This window comes from Ambystoma mexicanum, chromosome 3p (genome assembly GCF_040938575.1).
Source record: "Ambystoma mexicanum isolate Mex_15411 chromosome 3p, UKY_AmexF1_1, whole genome shotgun sequence".
In the NCBI taxonomy this organism is placed as follows: domain Eukaryota; kingdom Metazoa; phylum Chordata; class Amphibia; order Caudata; family Ambystomatidae; genus Ambystoma; species Ambystoma mexicanum.
This window is the reverse complement of record NC_090925.1, coordinates 368951834-368969979: the sequence shown is the minus strand read 5'-3', so window position 1 is coordinate 368969979 and position 18146 is coordinate 368951834. Positions and strand designations below refer to the sequence as shown.

The 18146-nt window shown below is 46.7% G+C and overlaps 1 protein-coding gene across 3 annotated transcripts in view; it reads right to left on the bottom strand.

Annotated features, from left to right (window-relative positions):
• Positions 1-2310: 2310 nt before the first annotated feature.
• The window catches only part of LOC138580467 (WD repeat-containing protein on Y chromosome-like), a 229438-nt gene continuing 213602 nt past the window's right edge, over positions 2311-18146 (bottom strand). For 2 of the 3 annotated variants that reach the window (XR_011304264.1, XM_069651033.1), the window contains one exon: positions 2313-3107. Coding sequence is in view for 1 of the 3 variants with exons in the window: in XM_069651033.1 (XP_069507134.1) it covers positions 2808-3107 (300 nt within the window). In the remaining 2 variants the exon portion in view is untranslated. Of the gene's footprint in view, positions 3108-18146 lie in introns of all 3 variants that reach the window. The other variant, XR_011304265.1, reaches the window with a different exon arrangement.

Genomic DNA, 18146 nt, shown 5'->3' with positions numbered 1-18146 from the left:
CACTGAGACAGGTTTTGCTGAGTTTCTATTTCAATTACAAATGTAACTTTCATTTGTTTGTTTTTAAACAGCACTTGCACTTCCTGAAGAGTCAGGTTTTGGATGTTTTAATTTTAGTCTTGCAGATTTGAGAGGCTATAACACATGTGATTGGTGTAATGACAATCACTCACCCTTGAGCAAAGACGCTGCTGCCACTGACCATTTATAGTAATATACCCCATTGACTGCAAGGTTGAATGGATGTAAACTAGACCGTGCATACTCATTATTTTACACACTGTTTTCATAATTAGAGTGCAAATTAAATTATAAGTGTAAAAATGAACTCTGGAAAATACAATTGTGCAATACTGGTTTGCTTTCACTGGAAAGCATAATTTGTTACACAAGATGAATTCTCAATTGTAACTTAGTTTTCCATCTTATTAATTATACAATCCTAAAATGCACAGTGCTTCTGTTTGCTCCATGAGCATCTACACACAACACAGCAGAAGCTGAATGGGAATAAACCATTCCTTTTATCAGTGTGCAGTTTCTTTTTTTGAAAATCTTTAGAGAAATACATTCTGATTCAGAGGCTTTTCTCCCTGGCTTGCAATTACACCATGTAGATACAAATCAAAAGAAGTGTTCTAGTTTCTGTCAAGTAACCAGACCTTTGCACTGCCATCTGCTCTAAACTTGTGCGTAAATGTGCACAGGAAAATAATAAAGCTGTCATATTTACAAGATTTGAATGCATAGAATGGCCTGGTACAAACCCTATCTGGAGGCCTGACGGGGAAAATACATGGGTGGACTTACATAGATTAAGGACAACCAACATTAGACATTTTAAGGACAGGTAGGTGGTATGGCCACATTAAATGCACATTAAAGTTAAAGTTGACTTGTATATAGGAGCATACAATCCATTATCAGAAGAAATGTACATTTTATATACAAATGCTACATGTACGTGTGGGAAATTAACAATTTGTATATGCACACTAATATACCTCTAAAAACCTCACATAACATTCAGAACTAACTTTGATGTTGGTTTTTAGGAGATATAACTTTTGTATTTGCCTCTTGTAAGTTTAAAACCTCATATGAAAGTCAAACCTGATTTAATTGTAGGTTTTCATACATATAAAGGCATATAGGACATGTGAATTTTATGACTTTATACCAGACACTCATGCTCTAGTTATACGCCAGACACTTACATGCCAAACACTTATACACCAAGCATTCATATGCCTTACACCACAGAGGCTAACAACACACACTTCTATGACAGATACTCCTATCACAAACACTCCAATGATAAACACTTTTTGCACACATCCTCCGGCAACACGCACTCCTACAGCACTTGCTCCCATAACAACAGACACTCTTATCACAGAGTGTTATGACATGTGCTCCTATAACGCATGCTCTTGTTACACACGCTCCTACAACATATGCTCTTAGGACACACACAATACACATTCTTATGACACACGTTCTTAAATCATAAAAATTTACAACACACGCACTTACAACACATACACTTACATCACGTGCTGTTATGCAACATGCTCTTATTCCACACACACACATATAGTATGGGCGTCTACAACACATGCTATTATTACAACAAACACTCAAAATCAATAATCAAGTAACCGTAAAAAAAGTTGAAATTATTTGGAATACATTTTTAATGACACAGTTAAGGTTAAACAAACAAAAACAACATATTATTTTAAAATCAAATATCATGGTAAGTTTAACTCACCCACGCACTTGAAAGCATACAATATTACCATAAAATTATAAAAATGTCACGCATAAAAACAAGTAATTGGATAAAATGTAAAATCATTCAAAAGTACACACAATTTAGACCTATCATAAATGTTAAAAGAAATAATGAAATATGTTTGTAATACAAAATTACTACACAATAACAAACATACACAAGCATATTTCCTCCAAAAAACTGCAATTAAAAAATACACAGAATAATTTAAAAAATAAATCCACAGTAACAAAAGGTGCACAAACTTGCAAGTGTCATACTTTACATATACAACAATATCAATTAACAAAGCACATCTCATCATTGTAAAAACATATAATTTACTAAACCAACATATCATTTTCAAAGGAAAATATATGTTAGACAACTAAAAAAGTATTAAAATTTCATATACAGTAAAAGCTTAGTAACATTTACTTCTACAAATAGTATATACACAATATTTAGTCATTAAACTGTGCATAAAAAATACAAACATGTAATATGTGTGCTAAATAAAATGTAGTAAATAATATAAACTATAAATACTTACAAAGCAGCACAAATGTAATACACATTAAAAACATACATAAAACAGTTTAACATTGTTATTAAAAACAGACAAATATTCACACAACAAATTACATCATGTTCACTATGATGCATTTTAGAGCAAAAACAAAATAATGCAAAACAAAAACAGGGTGAGCTAAGGTTACTATGATATCTGATTTTAATATAATATTTTATTAAATGTTTTGAGAAAGTTCATTATGTTGTTACCTTACCGTTATGATTCCTGATGTGTGTAGTCTTTAGGTGTTTGTTGGTTTAACCTTAACTCTTACATATATGATACAAAAGAGACACATACCAAGGGGTACAGATTATTGTTTAGGTTTTGTCTAACTGCTGTCTATGTTGACAATATCACTTTTAAGAGTGGTGCTGCTTTAAGAAGTTTCCCCAGCCCTTTGGGCATTTCCAATGAATATGAAGATTCTGAAGTGCATGACCAGTGGCTAATAGGTTACTCTTTTCCTCTATTGATCCTGCATTGTTCTCTGTGTTGGAGTATCTTTTGAGAACACAGTGCACCATGCCTTGCATGTACATAAACCCATTTGCTTAACATTTTGAACAGTAAAATAACCTCCAAACCTAAGTATATTCCAGATAGCCTCCAAAGCCTGATGTTGCAGTCATAGCTAGCAGTGACTATCAGCTTAAACCTATCCACATATTCCATGTGGGAAATGCTTTTCAAGTGACCCCGCCAAGAGCTCAGTAGGTCCGGAGTCTGCAGAGTGATGATCCGTTCAGCCAGAACCTGCAATAGAGACAGAATAATACAAAATCATTTGGATGTGATGCTCTTCTAGGTTTGTGTACAGAGTCCTAATATTGTCTATAGATACCTTAAACAGGGATGCTAAGTATTAGTACCATACTGAACTGTCAAAATGTGGTCTAATTATTTGACAAGCCTATAGACCAAATATTGAACTGATGACAATACGAATTAGTCAGAGTGAAAGAATTTTGGGTAATGTAATTCAACCTACCCAGATTTTGAGGGCAATTTGTCAGTATCATGACAGAACACCATACAGAGTTATTCTAGATGTCTCCAATAATTTCATGCTTTTGGTGAAATTTCCATTCATGCGCAAATAAAGGACATGCCAGTCAGTTCTGCATGAGCTAACATATGGGAAGTTGGAAAAGTCCAATATTGTCCTTTATGCGTTTGCACCCAATTAGCACCTCATTTGGACAAACAGAAAGAAAATACATAATTTCAATAATAGCTTTCCCTTTTAATGGAACCATTTGCTTGTATTAAGACATTTAGTTGATGTTCCACCAAAGTCTTTCTGATCGCTGTTCTCAAATGTTGGTAGGTATGTAAAAACAAGATAGCTAGACACGCGCCACATTTTGTCCTTTTTTTAACCATCAAAAAAAGTTGGTTACCTTATTCTTTCAGTCAAGGTTTTGCACACTTTGTGGGAACTCTTCATTAATATTTCTATTGTTGGGCCCTTTCTTGTCAACAGGATTGTTTTAAAAATGTTTTTGTTTATGAAATTATTTTTAATACATGCTTAAGAGTAAACAATAATTGCGAAGTGCAACATATCAAGTACAGTCTCAAGGTATTAAAAGAAATCTATATATTGAATAACAAAGCATTAGGATTGGGATGTATCCATAAACATAGTAGTGAACCTAAGTGGCAAGTCTGATTTTATCATAATAAATGTTCCAGTGCCTATGATCCTTGCACAGACTTCAATTTAATGCCTATACCCTTAGAACAAAAAGGAACCAAAAATCCAAATGGCAACATATTGTTTTAAGTGCACTTTTGATCATAGTATATTATGAACTAGCTAATTTGGCTATGTCATAACAAACTTTCTTAACCAGTTAAATACAGTAAGATTATATACAGGTGACTGTCATTTGAGAATAAATCCATTAAAATCGACATTTCACATAAATTCAGCAGACGCTCCATTTGCAACAATTCCTACCACATCAATTGCCTATCCAGAGGATGAAAAAAAGATGATCTCAAATAAATTACCATACAAGTCCCATATTTTTTTTGTGGTGGCAGGAAGACATCTTCTTACAATTGAATTTCTGTTCACACTGCAGGTCTGAGGGAGAGTATATTATATTTGGTAAAGTCCAAGATAAGAGAATGGTTTACTAATGTCTATTCCCTTGAAGAACACAGAAGAAAAGGGATGACCAGGCATATGTTGTTGGTTTGTGTAGGATACCTCGTTTAACCACAGCTATAACTTTCCCTGAAGACTTCACCCAGAATTTCTGTCCTAAGAGACATCTCCATAACATAGGTACGAATTCCTTTTTGACCACATACTCTCCAAAAGGCAAAGGAGGGCAGTACAGACAGTTGGTGCAACCAAGCAGGGGTTTAGTAAATGCTTTACAGGAGTCAATGTCTCCATTTCTCAGGGAAAACACAACAATGACTATGTCCCAGACCACCATTACATCACAGTACTTGTCTATAAATCTTCAGCCCTCGCATCAACAAGAGTGACCTTTCTTTCCAGACAGTCCATGATAAGCCTTTCATAAAACTGTCTACTGCAGTTCTCAAGAAGAGATCATCATACACCAAAAGGTTTTCCTTCCAGCAGGTTTTAGAGCCATTTACATTTTGACAAATGGACATAGCAAAACAATATTGCCACTACTTTCTACCACCAAATCTTTAACTAGTCGAAAGCAACAATCTTATTTTGTGTAAACAGGGCTTTTACCATGAGGTGATTTGCTGACTGTCATTTCAGCTCAGTGCACAATGCCTTACAAGTGAGAAGATAAGGGTTAAGCAACCCGGGAGGAAGGGAAAGGGTATTCGTCTTCACTCCACAGCTGTCCGTCATTACTTTTACTTTCAAGGGGGGTGTATCATCCACAATTACCCATATTTGTAAATAAGGTCTCTTAATTTGAGAATATATCATCTTTTAAAAGGAAACTGCACTGGATCCCGATGGAAGCCAGAATACAGTTCAAAATCAACACTCGGACACACACGTGTTTGTTTGGCAAAGCTCCTGCTTACTTAAAAACACAAATTAATGTCCAGAATTCTGCTAGGATCACAAGGTCCAAACATTCCAAGAGATTGTTATGTTCCAGATTTAAGCAAGCTAAAGGGAAAGAGAGGTCCTACCCAGTGAGGGCTGCTATAGCCTGGAACAACTTGCCAATAGACCTGCGCTGTGAAGAAACCCTTCCTACTTTTAAAAAGGCACTGAAAACACTTTTATTCTCTTAAACCGCTATGCAGTATTCCCTCTCCTTCCATTTATTTGATCTGTCTTCTCCGTGCCCTGATGCCTGCGGCACGTACGAAACATATAAACATAAACATATTTTGATAGAGAAGGTCAGTCCACCAGTTTAATGACTTTAAGAATTCTTGAGTTTAATCTATCCACCATCCATTTTCACATACATTTTCTGTAAAGATCATTCATTTATTGAATATGTTTTTTGAATTGTAATGATAGTTATATGATTGAGATATAAGATCTTTTGTACAGGGAATACATGCCATTCCTGTAAGCCTAGTTTTATTTTTCAATGCATAGGACCAAACTTTGGTGTATGTAATTCAGTTAGTGGTGACTTTGGTGAAGGATGGTAAAGCAAAGGCTAAAAGCTCCAACTCTGTGAAATGTGCTCCCAGCAACCACGTAATAGCTGGGAGCCTGCCATTCATTATGCAATGGGGCTGGACAGCGCATCTTTGCGCCACTGTCCCGCCACTCCATTTTCAAAGCTTGAAGCCTGCCTGTGCAGCAGAGACCCAAGACTCCCCCTGACATTGCAAGTCTAACTGCATATCTTTCCATAAATGAGAAGAATTAAACTCATACAAAGAGAACCTTTAATATTTGGTCTCCCTTAAAAAGTCAGAGACTTAAGCCTCTCTACTAAGGCGTTATGTCAGGGGCCAATCAAAGTATTATTAGTGTTAATCATATACCCTGACCTCTCAACATACCTTTACCTACGACTATATCTACATTCTACATACATTGGGTTTCCAAAAGTCCGCTAGCGAAATTATTATTTTGCCCACATAGTGAAATAAATTCAATTAATTTTTGTGCTGAGTATCGTTAGATATCTCAAATATTTCAAAACCTTTGTAGTTGAAGTGAACAGTCAGCCGCAAAGAAAAAAGAAAAAAAAAAAGAAGAAGAAAGAAAGTCTTTGCATTTTATTTATTTCATGTTTTGGGAAAATACTTTTTTATAAAAAGGTTTTTTTTAAAAATACAAGTGATTTGACAACAAAAAATAAGAAAATATAAAACTGAGAAGTTGTTAAAAGATAAGCAAAAACACCAACCAGTTAAACTCAGAATGATCCTCCAATACCTCAGGAGACACAAAATCAATATTGCCATGCTACAAGAAACCCATCTTATGCCAACTGCTGAGCAACACTGGGCCCGGTCATGGGGTTGCCATAGATATTTCTCTTCATACTCATCCTTTGCAAGAGGGGTCACGATCTTAATTGACAAAAAGGCTAACTTCAGCCTAATTGAGTCAAAGAAAGACGCAGAGGGAAGGGATCTTTTGATGAGAGTATTACTTGCTGGGAAAGAAATAGTCTTGGTGAACTCCTATGCCCCTAACACGGACGGACCAAATAATTATAACTGGGTCATGTCTCAACTAGGAACGCTCACTTCAGCAACAATCTTCTGGGGCGCAGATCTTAATACCCCGCTAGACCCCAAAAGCGACAAATCCCACAACACAGCCAGCAAACCCTCTAAAGTGAGCCAACAGGTGACAGAGATTTGTCAAGCATTTGAACTGTCTGACATCTGAAGGCACACCCATCGAGACACACGTGAATACACATTTCACTCAGCAGTCCATAATACCAGCTCACGCATCGACTATATCATGGCATCAACCAAAAGCCCATACTGCTGGGGACCCTGTCAAATCCTCCCACGTTCCTTCTCCGACCATTCCATGGTGACACTTGAGTTCACGCTGCCTAACATCAAGGAGGCTGCCCTCAACTGGAGATTCAAGGCAGGTTCACTCTCAGATTCTGTTTTTGCATCGGAACTCCAGCAAGAGATCACTACTTTCTGTTAGGGAGAATTCTCTGTAAAGGCTAATTTCCCAAACCTAGTGAGTCCCCCAGCAGCTTTGCTGGATTTTTGGGGTTTATTTTTTTCTCCTGCTAAGAGTGAGACTCTTTTACTCCCACTCTTAGACATGATTTGAGGTGTTCCTTTGTCTTTCCATGTGTTTTATGGGCTATGCAGTCTTTTACTCCATAGGGTTTCATGTGTTTTTGATGTGGGTTACACAGCACCCTCCGTGCCGTAACCCAGGGGTGTCGTTGCGACCCCCAAACATAGACTCCATACCTGGGACTGACTACTGTCTCCCAGGGCATGTAAAGTCACCATTTGCTTTACTAGTCCCAAATTATGAACAGAAACCAGTACAAACCATCATATTGTGGACGTACTGGTCGGGGCAATTCGATTGCCCCGGGGTCTGTTGTTCGAGGGGGCATGTCTCCGTCCCCCCTGATCGAGTTTTGGCTGGTGGCAGTGGATACTACTTTTTATATTCGACAGCGAATATATCTCTATGGGATTTTCCCATTGTTCGAGGCCACCAACTTTAATTATTTAATTCCTATAGCCTCGAACATACCGCCGGTTTATTTATTTAATATTAATTCACCGGTTGGTATGTTTTGCCAGAACTCGATTCTAAAATGGTGTTTGTGTTCTCTTCTGTGACTCCAACCCAAGTCGAGCCCTTTGTTCCACTTTTTGGCGGGCTTCTCCACAGAAGCCTCCAAAAGTGGTGCCACTCTGTCTGGGTACCACAGGGGGTGTGGGAGGGGGTTTAGCCACCCTGGACTGAGTTGCCTCGGCAACTCAAGTCGCACTCTTGTGTGATTGGCCCAAGTGGTGAGCCGCCCGGCTCACCACTTAGCATGTTTGATTGACAGCTAGGCTGAATGAATGGGGTTTTTCTGCATAAAAGCAGGGCTTTGGGGACTGGAACTTCAGAAGTCGCCACAGGACCTAAGAATCCGAGGAGGGAGAAGCTGAGCTGACCTGCAACGATGACACCACCGGTGGAGCCCTGCTGAACCGTCTCACCACTTTTCCCGACGACAGAGGAGATCTCTAGTCCAGAGAGTCTTCTTCCTTTGACTGGTGGGGATAACCAGTTTTGCCTTCTTTTCGCCTTCCTGGAGCATCTCGTGGCCGCCTTGCCCGTGCCAAGCACCCTGGCAACCGGAATACCATGGTTTACCACTACCGCGAATAGAAGGGTAGTACCTTTTAACCGAAGAACTCCGCGGCTGGTTTCTTCCCTGGCAGTGCAACAACCTTCATCTTTCCTCCATGTCGAGACCTCCTGTTCCTCTGGACGAAACACCGACTTGAACCCGCTGCCAGGAACAACTGCCCCCGCTGGAGCGTCCTTCCCACTTAAGGTACTGTGTCCCGCCTGGCTTCCCTTGCGATAGATCGTTCGGGGTGACAGTAAAGCCTCGACTTTCTAACCTGGGATGGCCTGGGACAACCTAGCTAACTTTTCCTGACTTTAATTTCATTCTTTGTGTGCGAACTATCTACAAGACTCTTTGGGCATACCCCCACTGTGTGAACCTGGACCCCTTCTGCTTGTTCTCTCCAAGAGTGGCCTTGCAATTGACTTCCTTGCTCTCCAGTGGAACTCTGCCTATCCTGCCTTACTGTGGTTCGTTGAAAAGTATTTAAATTTGTGTGCTTCCATAACTCTGCCTTTTTCCCTCCCTTTTTAATAACTTATTAGAGTGTCATCTTATGTTAAGCGCTCACCTCTGTCTGAAAATAAGTGGTGTTTCTCATTAAGACTTATCTAATAAGTAATTTGGGTTGTATATATATAATAGTGACTGTGTGCTGAATTTACTTACCTCTTTGTGCTAGTGTAATTTACAAGTGTGTCATTAAATAAATAATTATATACTTTTACACCAAAGCTCTGGTCAGTGTTTGCTTGTGCTACTGTATCTCTGTACCTATTGTGTATACTCTATATACTGCCTAACTCTTCTTGAGGGAAGTCTAACTGCTCAGCCACAGCTACCAAGTGAATCTGTGTGGTACAGACTGCTACCAAGTGGGTTTACTGCCAAACACCTGTAGTCTTAAATCTTTTGCAGTGGTCCCTAAGGTAACTGCACAGGTTTCTGCCTAACACTTTCCTCGAAATTAACCAGGATTTGGTGAGCTCTGCCGGCACTTTGTGGGAAACACTGAAATGCTATGTACGAGGCGTATGCATGGCAAAGGAAAACGGCATTCTGAAACTGATACGTCGTGAATTGACAAACAGTGAACATTGGCTGAAGGAACTCGAAAGTAAATACACAACGTCCCAAGATCCGCAGACTCAAGCCAACCTGAAAGAAGAATTACGGAAATTCCACGAGTCAGCTGAACGTGAACTGAAGTATTTAGGTCGCAGACACCAGATCCGACAATATGGCGAGGGTCAAAAACCCAGGGCACTTCTAGCCCACCTGCTAAGAATCGACAAAACACCTGCCCGCGTGGAACATATTCGAGACGCACAAGGAAACCTGTTCTACACAGAAGAGGAAATAGTAAATACATTCTGCAATTTCTACCAAGACCTATAGAGCTCCAAAAGCAACACCAGCCCTGAGACACTTCAAGATTACCTCAACGACACCGAACTATCAGGGTAATTCATAGATTTCAGCGCAGAGGCAGCGCACGCGAGCAGCGCAGAGAGGGATTGTGCGCCAGCGTGCGCTAGCCGTGTGCGCTAAACAGCATTATGGCGCACCGCGTATTCATGGAATTCCCAAGCCATAATGAGCGCTGGTGCAGAGAACATCCCGCAGCGCCAGTTACGCCCCCAAGAACGCCCCTTGCGCAAGGAAAAGCCATTGAAATCCCCAATGCAGCGCAATCATGTGAGCGGGGAACGTGTATTTCTAGGGTGCGCTGGAATTATCACACGCAACAGAGCTTGTGCAAGCGGGGTATGTGTATTTCTGGGGGTGTGCACACGCGATAGGCTCTGTGCAAGCGGGGTACGTGTATTTCTGGGTTGCGTGTGGAGAATCACACGCGATAGGCCTTGGGGAGCGGGGTACATGTATTCTGAGGGGTGCGCGTGAAGTGTCACACACGATAGGCCCTGTGTGAGCGGGGTACATGTATTTCTGGGGTGCGCATGAAGTATCACACGCGATAGGCCCTGTGCGAGCGGGCTATGTGTATTTCTGGGTTGCGTGTGGAGAATCACACACGATAGGCCTTGGGGAGCGGGGTACATGTATTCTGAGGGGTGCGCGTGGAGAATCACACGCGATAGGCCCTGTGCGAGCGTGTTACATGTATTTCTGGGGTGCCCATGAAGTGTCATACACGATAGGCCCTGTGCGAGCAGTGTATGTGTATTTGGGGGGTGCGCGTGGAGAATCACACGTGATAGGCCCTGTGCGAGCGGGGTACGTGTATTTCTGGGGTGCACGTGAAGTGTCACATGCGATAGGCCCTAAGCAAGCGGGGTACGTGTATTTCTGGGGAGCGCGAGAAGTGTCAGACGCGATAGGCCCTGTGTGAGCGGGGTACGTGTATTTCTGGGTTGCGCATGGAGAATCACACGCGATAGGCCTTGGGGAGCGGGGTACCTGTATTCTGAGGGGTGCACGTGGAGAATCACACGCGATAGGCCCTGTGCGAGCAGGGTACGTGTATTTCTGGGGTGCGCGTGATGTATCACACGCGATAGGCCCTGTGCGAGCGGGGTACGTGTATTTGGGGAGTGCACGTGGAGAATCACACGTGATAGGCCCTGTGCGAGCGGGGTACGTGTATTTGGGGGGTGCACGGGGAGTTTCGCACGTGAATTGGCAGTGTGCGAGCGTGGTATGTGTATTTCTGGGGTGCACGTGAAGTGTCACATGCGATAGGCCCTGTGCGAGCGGGGTATGTGTATTTCTGGGGTGCGCGTGAAGTGTCACACGCGATAGGCCCTGTGCGAGCGGGGTACGTGTATTTCTGGGTTGCGCATGGAGAATCACATGCGATAGGCCTTGGGCAGCGGGGTACCTGTATTCTGAGGGGTGCGCATGAAGTATCACACGCGATAGGCCCTGTGCGAGCGGGCTATGTGTATTTCTGGGTTGCGTGTGGAGAATCACACGCGATAGGCCTTGGGGAGCGGGGTACATGTATTCTGAGGGGTGCGCGTGGAGAATCACACGCGATAGGCCCTGTGCGAGCGTGTTACATGTATTTCTGGGGTGCCCATGAAGTGTCACACACGATAGGCCTTGGGGAGCGGGGTACGTGTATTCTGAGGGGTGCGCGTGGAGAATCACACGTGATAGGCCCTGTACCAGCATGGTACATGTATTTCTGGGGTGCGCATGAAGTGTCACACACGATAGGCCCTGTGCGAGCAGTGTACGTGTATTTGGGGGGTACGCGTGGAGAATCACACGTGATAGGCCCTGTGCGAGCGGGGTACATGTATTTCTGGGGTGCGTGTGAAGTGTCACATGCGATAGGCCCTGTGCGAGCGGGGTACGTGTATTTCTGGGGTGCGCGTGAAGTGTCACACGCGATAGGCCCTGTGCGAGCGGGGTACGTGTATTTCTGGGTTGCGCATGGAGAATCTCACGCGATAGGCCTTTGGGAGCGGGGTACGTGTATTCTGAGGGGTGCGCGTGGAGAATCACACGCGATAGGCACTGTGCGAGCAGCGTATGTGTATTTCTGGGGTGCGCGTGAAGTATCACACGTGATAGGCCCTGTGCGAGCGGGGTACGTGTATTTCTGGGGTGTGCGTGAAGTGTCACACGCGATAGGCCTTGGCCGAGCGGGGTACGTGTATTTGGGGGGTGCACGGGGAGTTTCGCATGTGAATTGGCAGTGTGGGTCCTCCCAGGTGTGCCCTCTACCCCCTCCCCAGCTCCACACTGCAGGGGACTACCCTGCACCCCTGGTCATGTCCCGTAGGCAGCCCATCCACCCTGGGCATGCCCCCAGCCAGCTCACATGTCGCCATGCACTAGTGAGCACCGACTCATGCCCCCCAGCACCCCCACCCATCCAGCATTGACAGGCACCTGCCAGCAGGCCCGACTCATGTTCCCCAGCACCCCCACCCATCCAGCATTGACGGGCACCTGCCAGCAGGCCCCGACTCATGTCCCCCAGCACCCCCACCCATCCAGCATTGACGGGCACCTGCCAGCAGGCCCTGACTCATGTCCCCCAGCACCCCCACCCATCCAGCATTGACGGGCACCTGCCAGCAGGCCCCGACACATGTTCCCCAGCACCCCCACCCATCCAGCATTGACCGGCACCTGCCAGCAGGCCCTGCCTCATGTCCTCCAGCACCCCCACCCATCCAGCATTGACGGGCACCTGCCAGCAGGCCCGACTCATGTCCCCCAGCACCCCCACCCATCCAGCATTGACGGGCACCTGCCAGCAGGCCCTGACTCATGTCCCCCAGCACCCCCACCCATCCAGCATTGACGGGCAGCTGCCAGCAGGCCCCCACTCATGTCCCCCAGCACCCCCACCCATCCAGCATTGACGGGCACCTGCCAAAAGGCCCCGACTCATGTCCCCCCAACATGTCATAAATATGCACGTTCATGGGCCTTATGTCCACCGAAATACCACTGCATGCCACCCCAGTCTTGAGACCCAATCAAGTTTCCCATCCACCCCACACTGAAAGGCCTATTTCATGACACAAACCTACATCAACACATGTCCGTCACACACACACACTGGGTGCCGGTGATTGTGTAAATCCACATTGTGACATGCAGTAAACCAATTAGCGAATACCACACATGGAAGTAATTAATCAAAATGTATTTAGCACAAAATGAAGTAAATGGAATGAAAACATGAAAAATATTTTAAACAAGAAAAGAAATGCATGTCCAAAAATGAAAAAAATAAAAGAAGTCTCAATCCAAAGTCATCGAAAAGAGAGTTAGTCCAAACTCTCCGTCCACCAAAGCAAATCCAACTGAAACGTACATTTAAAAATCCATTGATCCATGGTGATTTAAATTTAAATTATTTGTCATAAATCCACAGTTCAACTATGTACAAAGATTGATTTCAGGGTGCATGAGCCCAACGAATGAAATGAAACCTATAAAAAAAAACTACCTAATGAAGAACTATATACAAAAACGTGGGGCATTGTCCAAGCATCCCAAAACAAATAAAAACGGAAAGGAAACCTAACACTAACTAACTATATACAATGGCGGCGGGCAAGTCCTACAGCTCACTCTGTGATGTTCCGGGCCAGGGCATCGTCGAACTCCATGTCGATGTCCCGGAGGCGGGCCTCTGCCCTAGCCCCGAGGTCTCGCAGGGATGCAGTCATGGCCTCTTCCAACTCCCTGCGAGTTGCCTCGAGGCACTCAGCCCGCCTCAACACCCGGCGCATGGAGAACTCCGCCCTGACCATGGTGAGCCGCGCCTCTTCCGCCCGCCGCCGCTCCGCATCTATCCGCTGGCCCATCCACAGCCACACGGAAGATACTCCCATTCCAGGGTTCTCCTGCCCTCTGGCCGATGCCTGCCCCTCTAATGTTGATGGCCCCGAGCCATCATCGCTCCCACCTTGAGCCTGCTGCTGCTGCTGTCCATGTGCCCTGTCCGATGTTGCCTGCACATCCTCCATCTGCTGGTCTCCAGTTGATGGGGTGTCCACCCCTGCTGGACTTCCGACTCCCGACTGTGGCAGGGATGGGATTTCCACCAAGCTGGCTGTGTTGGTCAGGCCAGGTCCACAGGGGGCCCTGGTGGAATCTGGGCCGGGAGAGGGCAAGGAGAACGACTGGCGCATAGTCTCCACAGAGGAGGAGAGGTCCGCCAGAGTGCGCGACACATGTAGGAACCCTCCCACCATGGCCCCTCCCAACTGTGCCACGTTGCTACGCAGCTCTTTGTGATGGCGTGCGTGGTACCCCCAGAAAGCATGCACGTCATCACGAATGACACGCGCGCGCAATGCGACACCAATAAGGACGGAGCCCATACGGTCATGGGACTCCTCGTCCGCAGGTAGTGGAGTGCCAGATGACGTGGGCCTCCCCCATACCTGCGGACGGGCTTGGGGCGGGGCATTCCTGCTGGTGCATGGTGGTGCAGTCACAGGGTCAGGGACAGCGACATGCACAGGCCCCTCTGCGGCGACCTGTGCTGCCTTCTGCCCCTGGCCCTGGACAGTACCACTTGCACCAGTGGTACTACCCCCACCAGGCCCCATGTGCGGCTCAGTAGCGGGCTCCTCCTCCTCTGTGGAGACCACCAACCTGGATGTCTCTGCACCGTCTTCTGCCATTGCAAGCCCCTGTGGGGGCTCACCCGGCCCATCCGCTACAGCCGTAGTGGCAGACGCGGCACCAGTCCCCGCGCTCCCGGATGATGGCAATTCCTGGGAGGGTGGCTGGGCCTTGCGTCGCCGCCCAGTGGAGGCATCCCCACTGCTTTGCTCCACAGTGCCGTCTCCGCACTCTTCTTCACTCGACGCTGCATAGAGGGGGACATAGAACACAAGCATCAGGGTACTGTACAATAGTCCCCTAGACAGGAAGCAATAACACATCAGTGGCACTGTCAAAGGTCACTTCCATCCTTTCCCTCCACAACACATGGGTCAATGCAGGCAACACACATGCAGAAACAGGCACGGCGCATGCAATCAGCATCCATGTACAAGGGCCTCTATTCACATAAAGGTATGCCTTCAAACTCACTTGCATCATGGCTCATACTGATCCCATGAACACACATCACCGGAGGGTCATGCATCAGGGCTCGTACACCACAGACACAGTGGATACAAGGGTGACTAGACTGCATAAGTGAATCAACACATCGTCACGGGCATGTGTCATGCATCCATGGCGTTTCAAAGTCACACACACGCTTCTCAGACACACAGACATGTACACCATACATGTACATGAGAGCAGCACCCATCTCCCACCCCCATCCATGTCCAAGAACAGAGACAAGCATGCATTCATGTGTGCATTCCGCATGCAGCTCCCCATGTTGCATCGGAACACATGCACCATCCATGTGGTTCCTGCATGACTGGTCTCACATGCAGCACCATGATGTCCCTGCACACACACATCCATACATGGCCCATGTCACACATATAGGCAAGCAGCTGACTACCAGCACACTCCAGCATGCCCCGTTTCACACAGCAATGCATGGCCACTTACTGCTCAACTCCAGATGGGTCGGCCTGTCAAGGACCTGGGCGTGGAGCGCTGGGCTAATGCATTCCAGGACCCTCATCTGGATGTTGCTCAGGCTGACCCGGTGCCCCTCTGCATCCTCTGCCTTAATGAGGTGCCGGGCCTTGCTGAGGGTCCTGGACCTGAAGTCCTCCCATCGCTTCCGGACGTGCTTGATGTCGTGGGTTGCCACCACCTCCGCGTTGATGGCAACCACTACGTCCTCCCAAATCCTCTTCCGTCCTTCCTTGTTGGCACGCAATGGTGTGAAGAGGGCATCATAATGCCCCAGAACTTGCTCCACAAGGACACCAACTTCCTTGTTGCTGAAGCTGGTGGCCCTCTGCCTCTCTGGCTAGGGGTCACCGGTGGTCTCAGATGGTGTTTGCCCCGACATGGCGACCCCCGAGGCAGGTGTGGATGGGCAACTGGGTCCTGGGGCTGGGCTGTGGAGCGATGGTATCCCAGTCGGGAGTCTTCTGTTCCAGCAGGGGTGGACACAGCAACTGGACCCCTGCAGATGGCTGACATGCAGGCAGCAAATAGCAGGGCACGTCGGCAGCAGGCAGGCAGCAGCAGATGGCAAGTGGGAGCGTGCTCGGGGCTCTGGGTTGCAGGAAAATGGCCTTTTGGGCAGGAGCGTGGTCTTCCGTGTGTTGTCGCGTGGCCAGCTTGATACAGAGTGATTTGGCACATGAAAAAAGTGCATGTCAGCATGTAATTCGAGGAAAGGCCCTTAGCGCGTAAGCACGTCTGTGACGTAACGCGCACAGGCGTTTCCCACAACACGGGTGCATGTTCATTGTACACGTGAAAAAACTGCACGTCCGGGTGGCACTGCGTGTAATTGGAGGAAAGGCCCTTAGCGCGTACGCGCGTAAGTGACGTGGCATGTGTGGGCTGGCTTAAAAGGTACGCGTAGGTTGCCATTTTCTTGTACGTGCTTTTTGTGGAGAGCGAGCGGGTGATTCTTGTACTTCTTGTCGGTTCACATGCGATTACTTCACAACGGTTCCAGTTCGTACTCCCCGTTTACTCAGACAGCGTTCATTTCTTCTTTTGGCGGGGGTGTTGCCAACGCGCACACGCGCGTCTTTTTCACGTTCTTTTTCCAGGCAGATGGTGAGTCACGCACGTATTTTCCAACTGTGGTTGCCCCTGTGTGTCGCGTACCCCTTCAGAGGTCAGTGTAGGCTGCGTGTATCATGCGTATGCTTATTTTTGTGTTTCTGGGTGCCATAGCGTAGTGCGGGTTCATTTTTCCACGCACGTGGTCTACCAGGGATTGCATGCACGTTTAATTTTGTTTTCGGGGTGCCTGTGCGTTGCGTGACCCGTCATCTTCCCCCAGGGGTCACAGACAGCCTTGCTAGAGCACTAGGGTACGAATTCCATCTAGTACCCTACCCCTTTCACCCCAATTTCCCAGGACAATTGTTTACTGCAACTCTCATACGCACAACAACATCAGTGCCATGGTTGGGAGGCGACCAAGCAGTAAGGGAGGCAAAGGTGGCCGACCTCCAAAAGGTGGGCGCGGTAGGGCACGTGGCCAGGATGTGCAATAGTTGTGGGAAATGTAGCTGACTCCATCCCAGCTCAGCCCTCATGAAATCGGCCCATATTGTCAACTGAACCGGCACAGGCTGACTTCCGTGTCACCAAGTCTAAGCCACGTGTGGCAGTGAAAGTTTCTGTCACCAGACCACGTGGATCTGGGGCAGCAATGTCATCTGCTGCCCCAAGTAGCCAGGGTGAGGAGGCTGCAGGGGCCGCTGCAGCTCAATCCACCCCAGCCCTGAGTCTCCCAGCCGGGAAAATGTCAGTCCAAGCCCTTCACACCGAGGTTGGTCCTGCCAACATCACCCTGCAGCAAATGACTGCATTGAGACCTTTGGTCATTGTGCCTTTGCAAACTTCAAGTACCCAGTCCACCTGCGCTTCTGCCCCTACCAACCAGAGCGGCGTAAAACACTCAGGATCCGCACCACCTTCCAAGAAGAAGAAAGGAAGGGTGCTCTTGCACTACAGGCTGGGACCCCAGACACGGCTACACACTCCGGCACGTCAAGGAAGGCTAGCTTCAATGACGCCGAACTAGATGCGCTAGTGGCCCATGTGTTGGCACATAGCCGCAAAATGGTGGTGACTGCAGGGTGCAAGACTACGCCTGCTCAACGTAGGGCCCACTGGCAGACCATTGCGGACCACATTAGTGCCCTTGGATTTGTGAGGCGCACAGCTGATGATTGCTATAAGCAGTGGACTGACCTGAAACGCAGAGCAAAGGACAAGCTGGCTTCCAATCATGCCTCTACTCTGGTAACTGGCGGTGGGTCTCCACCATAGGACGACCAACTCACTGAACATGAGTCTGTCGTTGAAGCCTTCGTCACAGAGGAACAGATCCGAGGCGTGGGAGACCTACCAGATTTTGAAGCATTGTCCAGTGAGTGTCCATGCATGTGTGTGCAATCCATGTGTATGT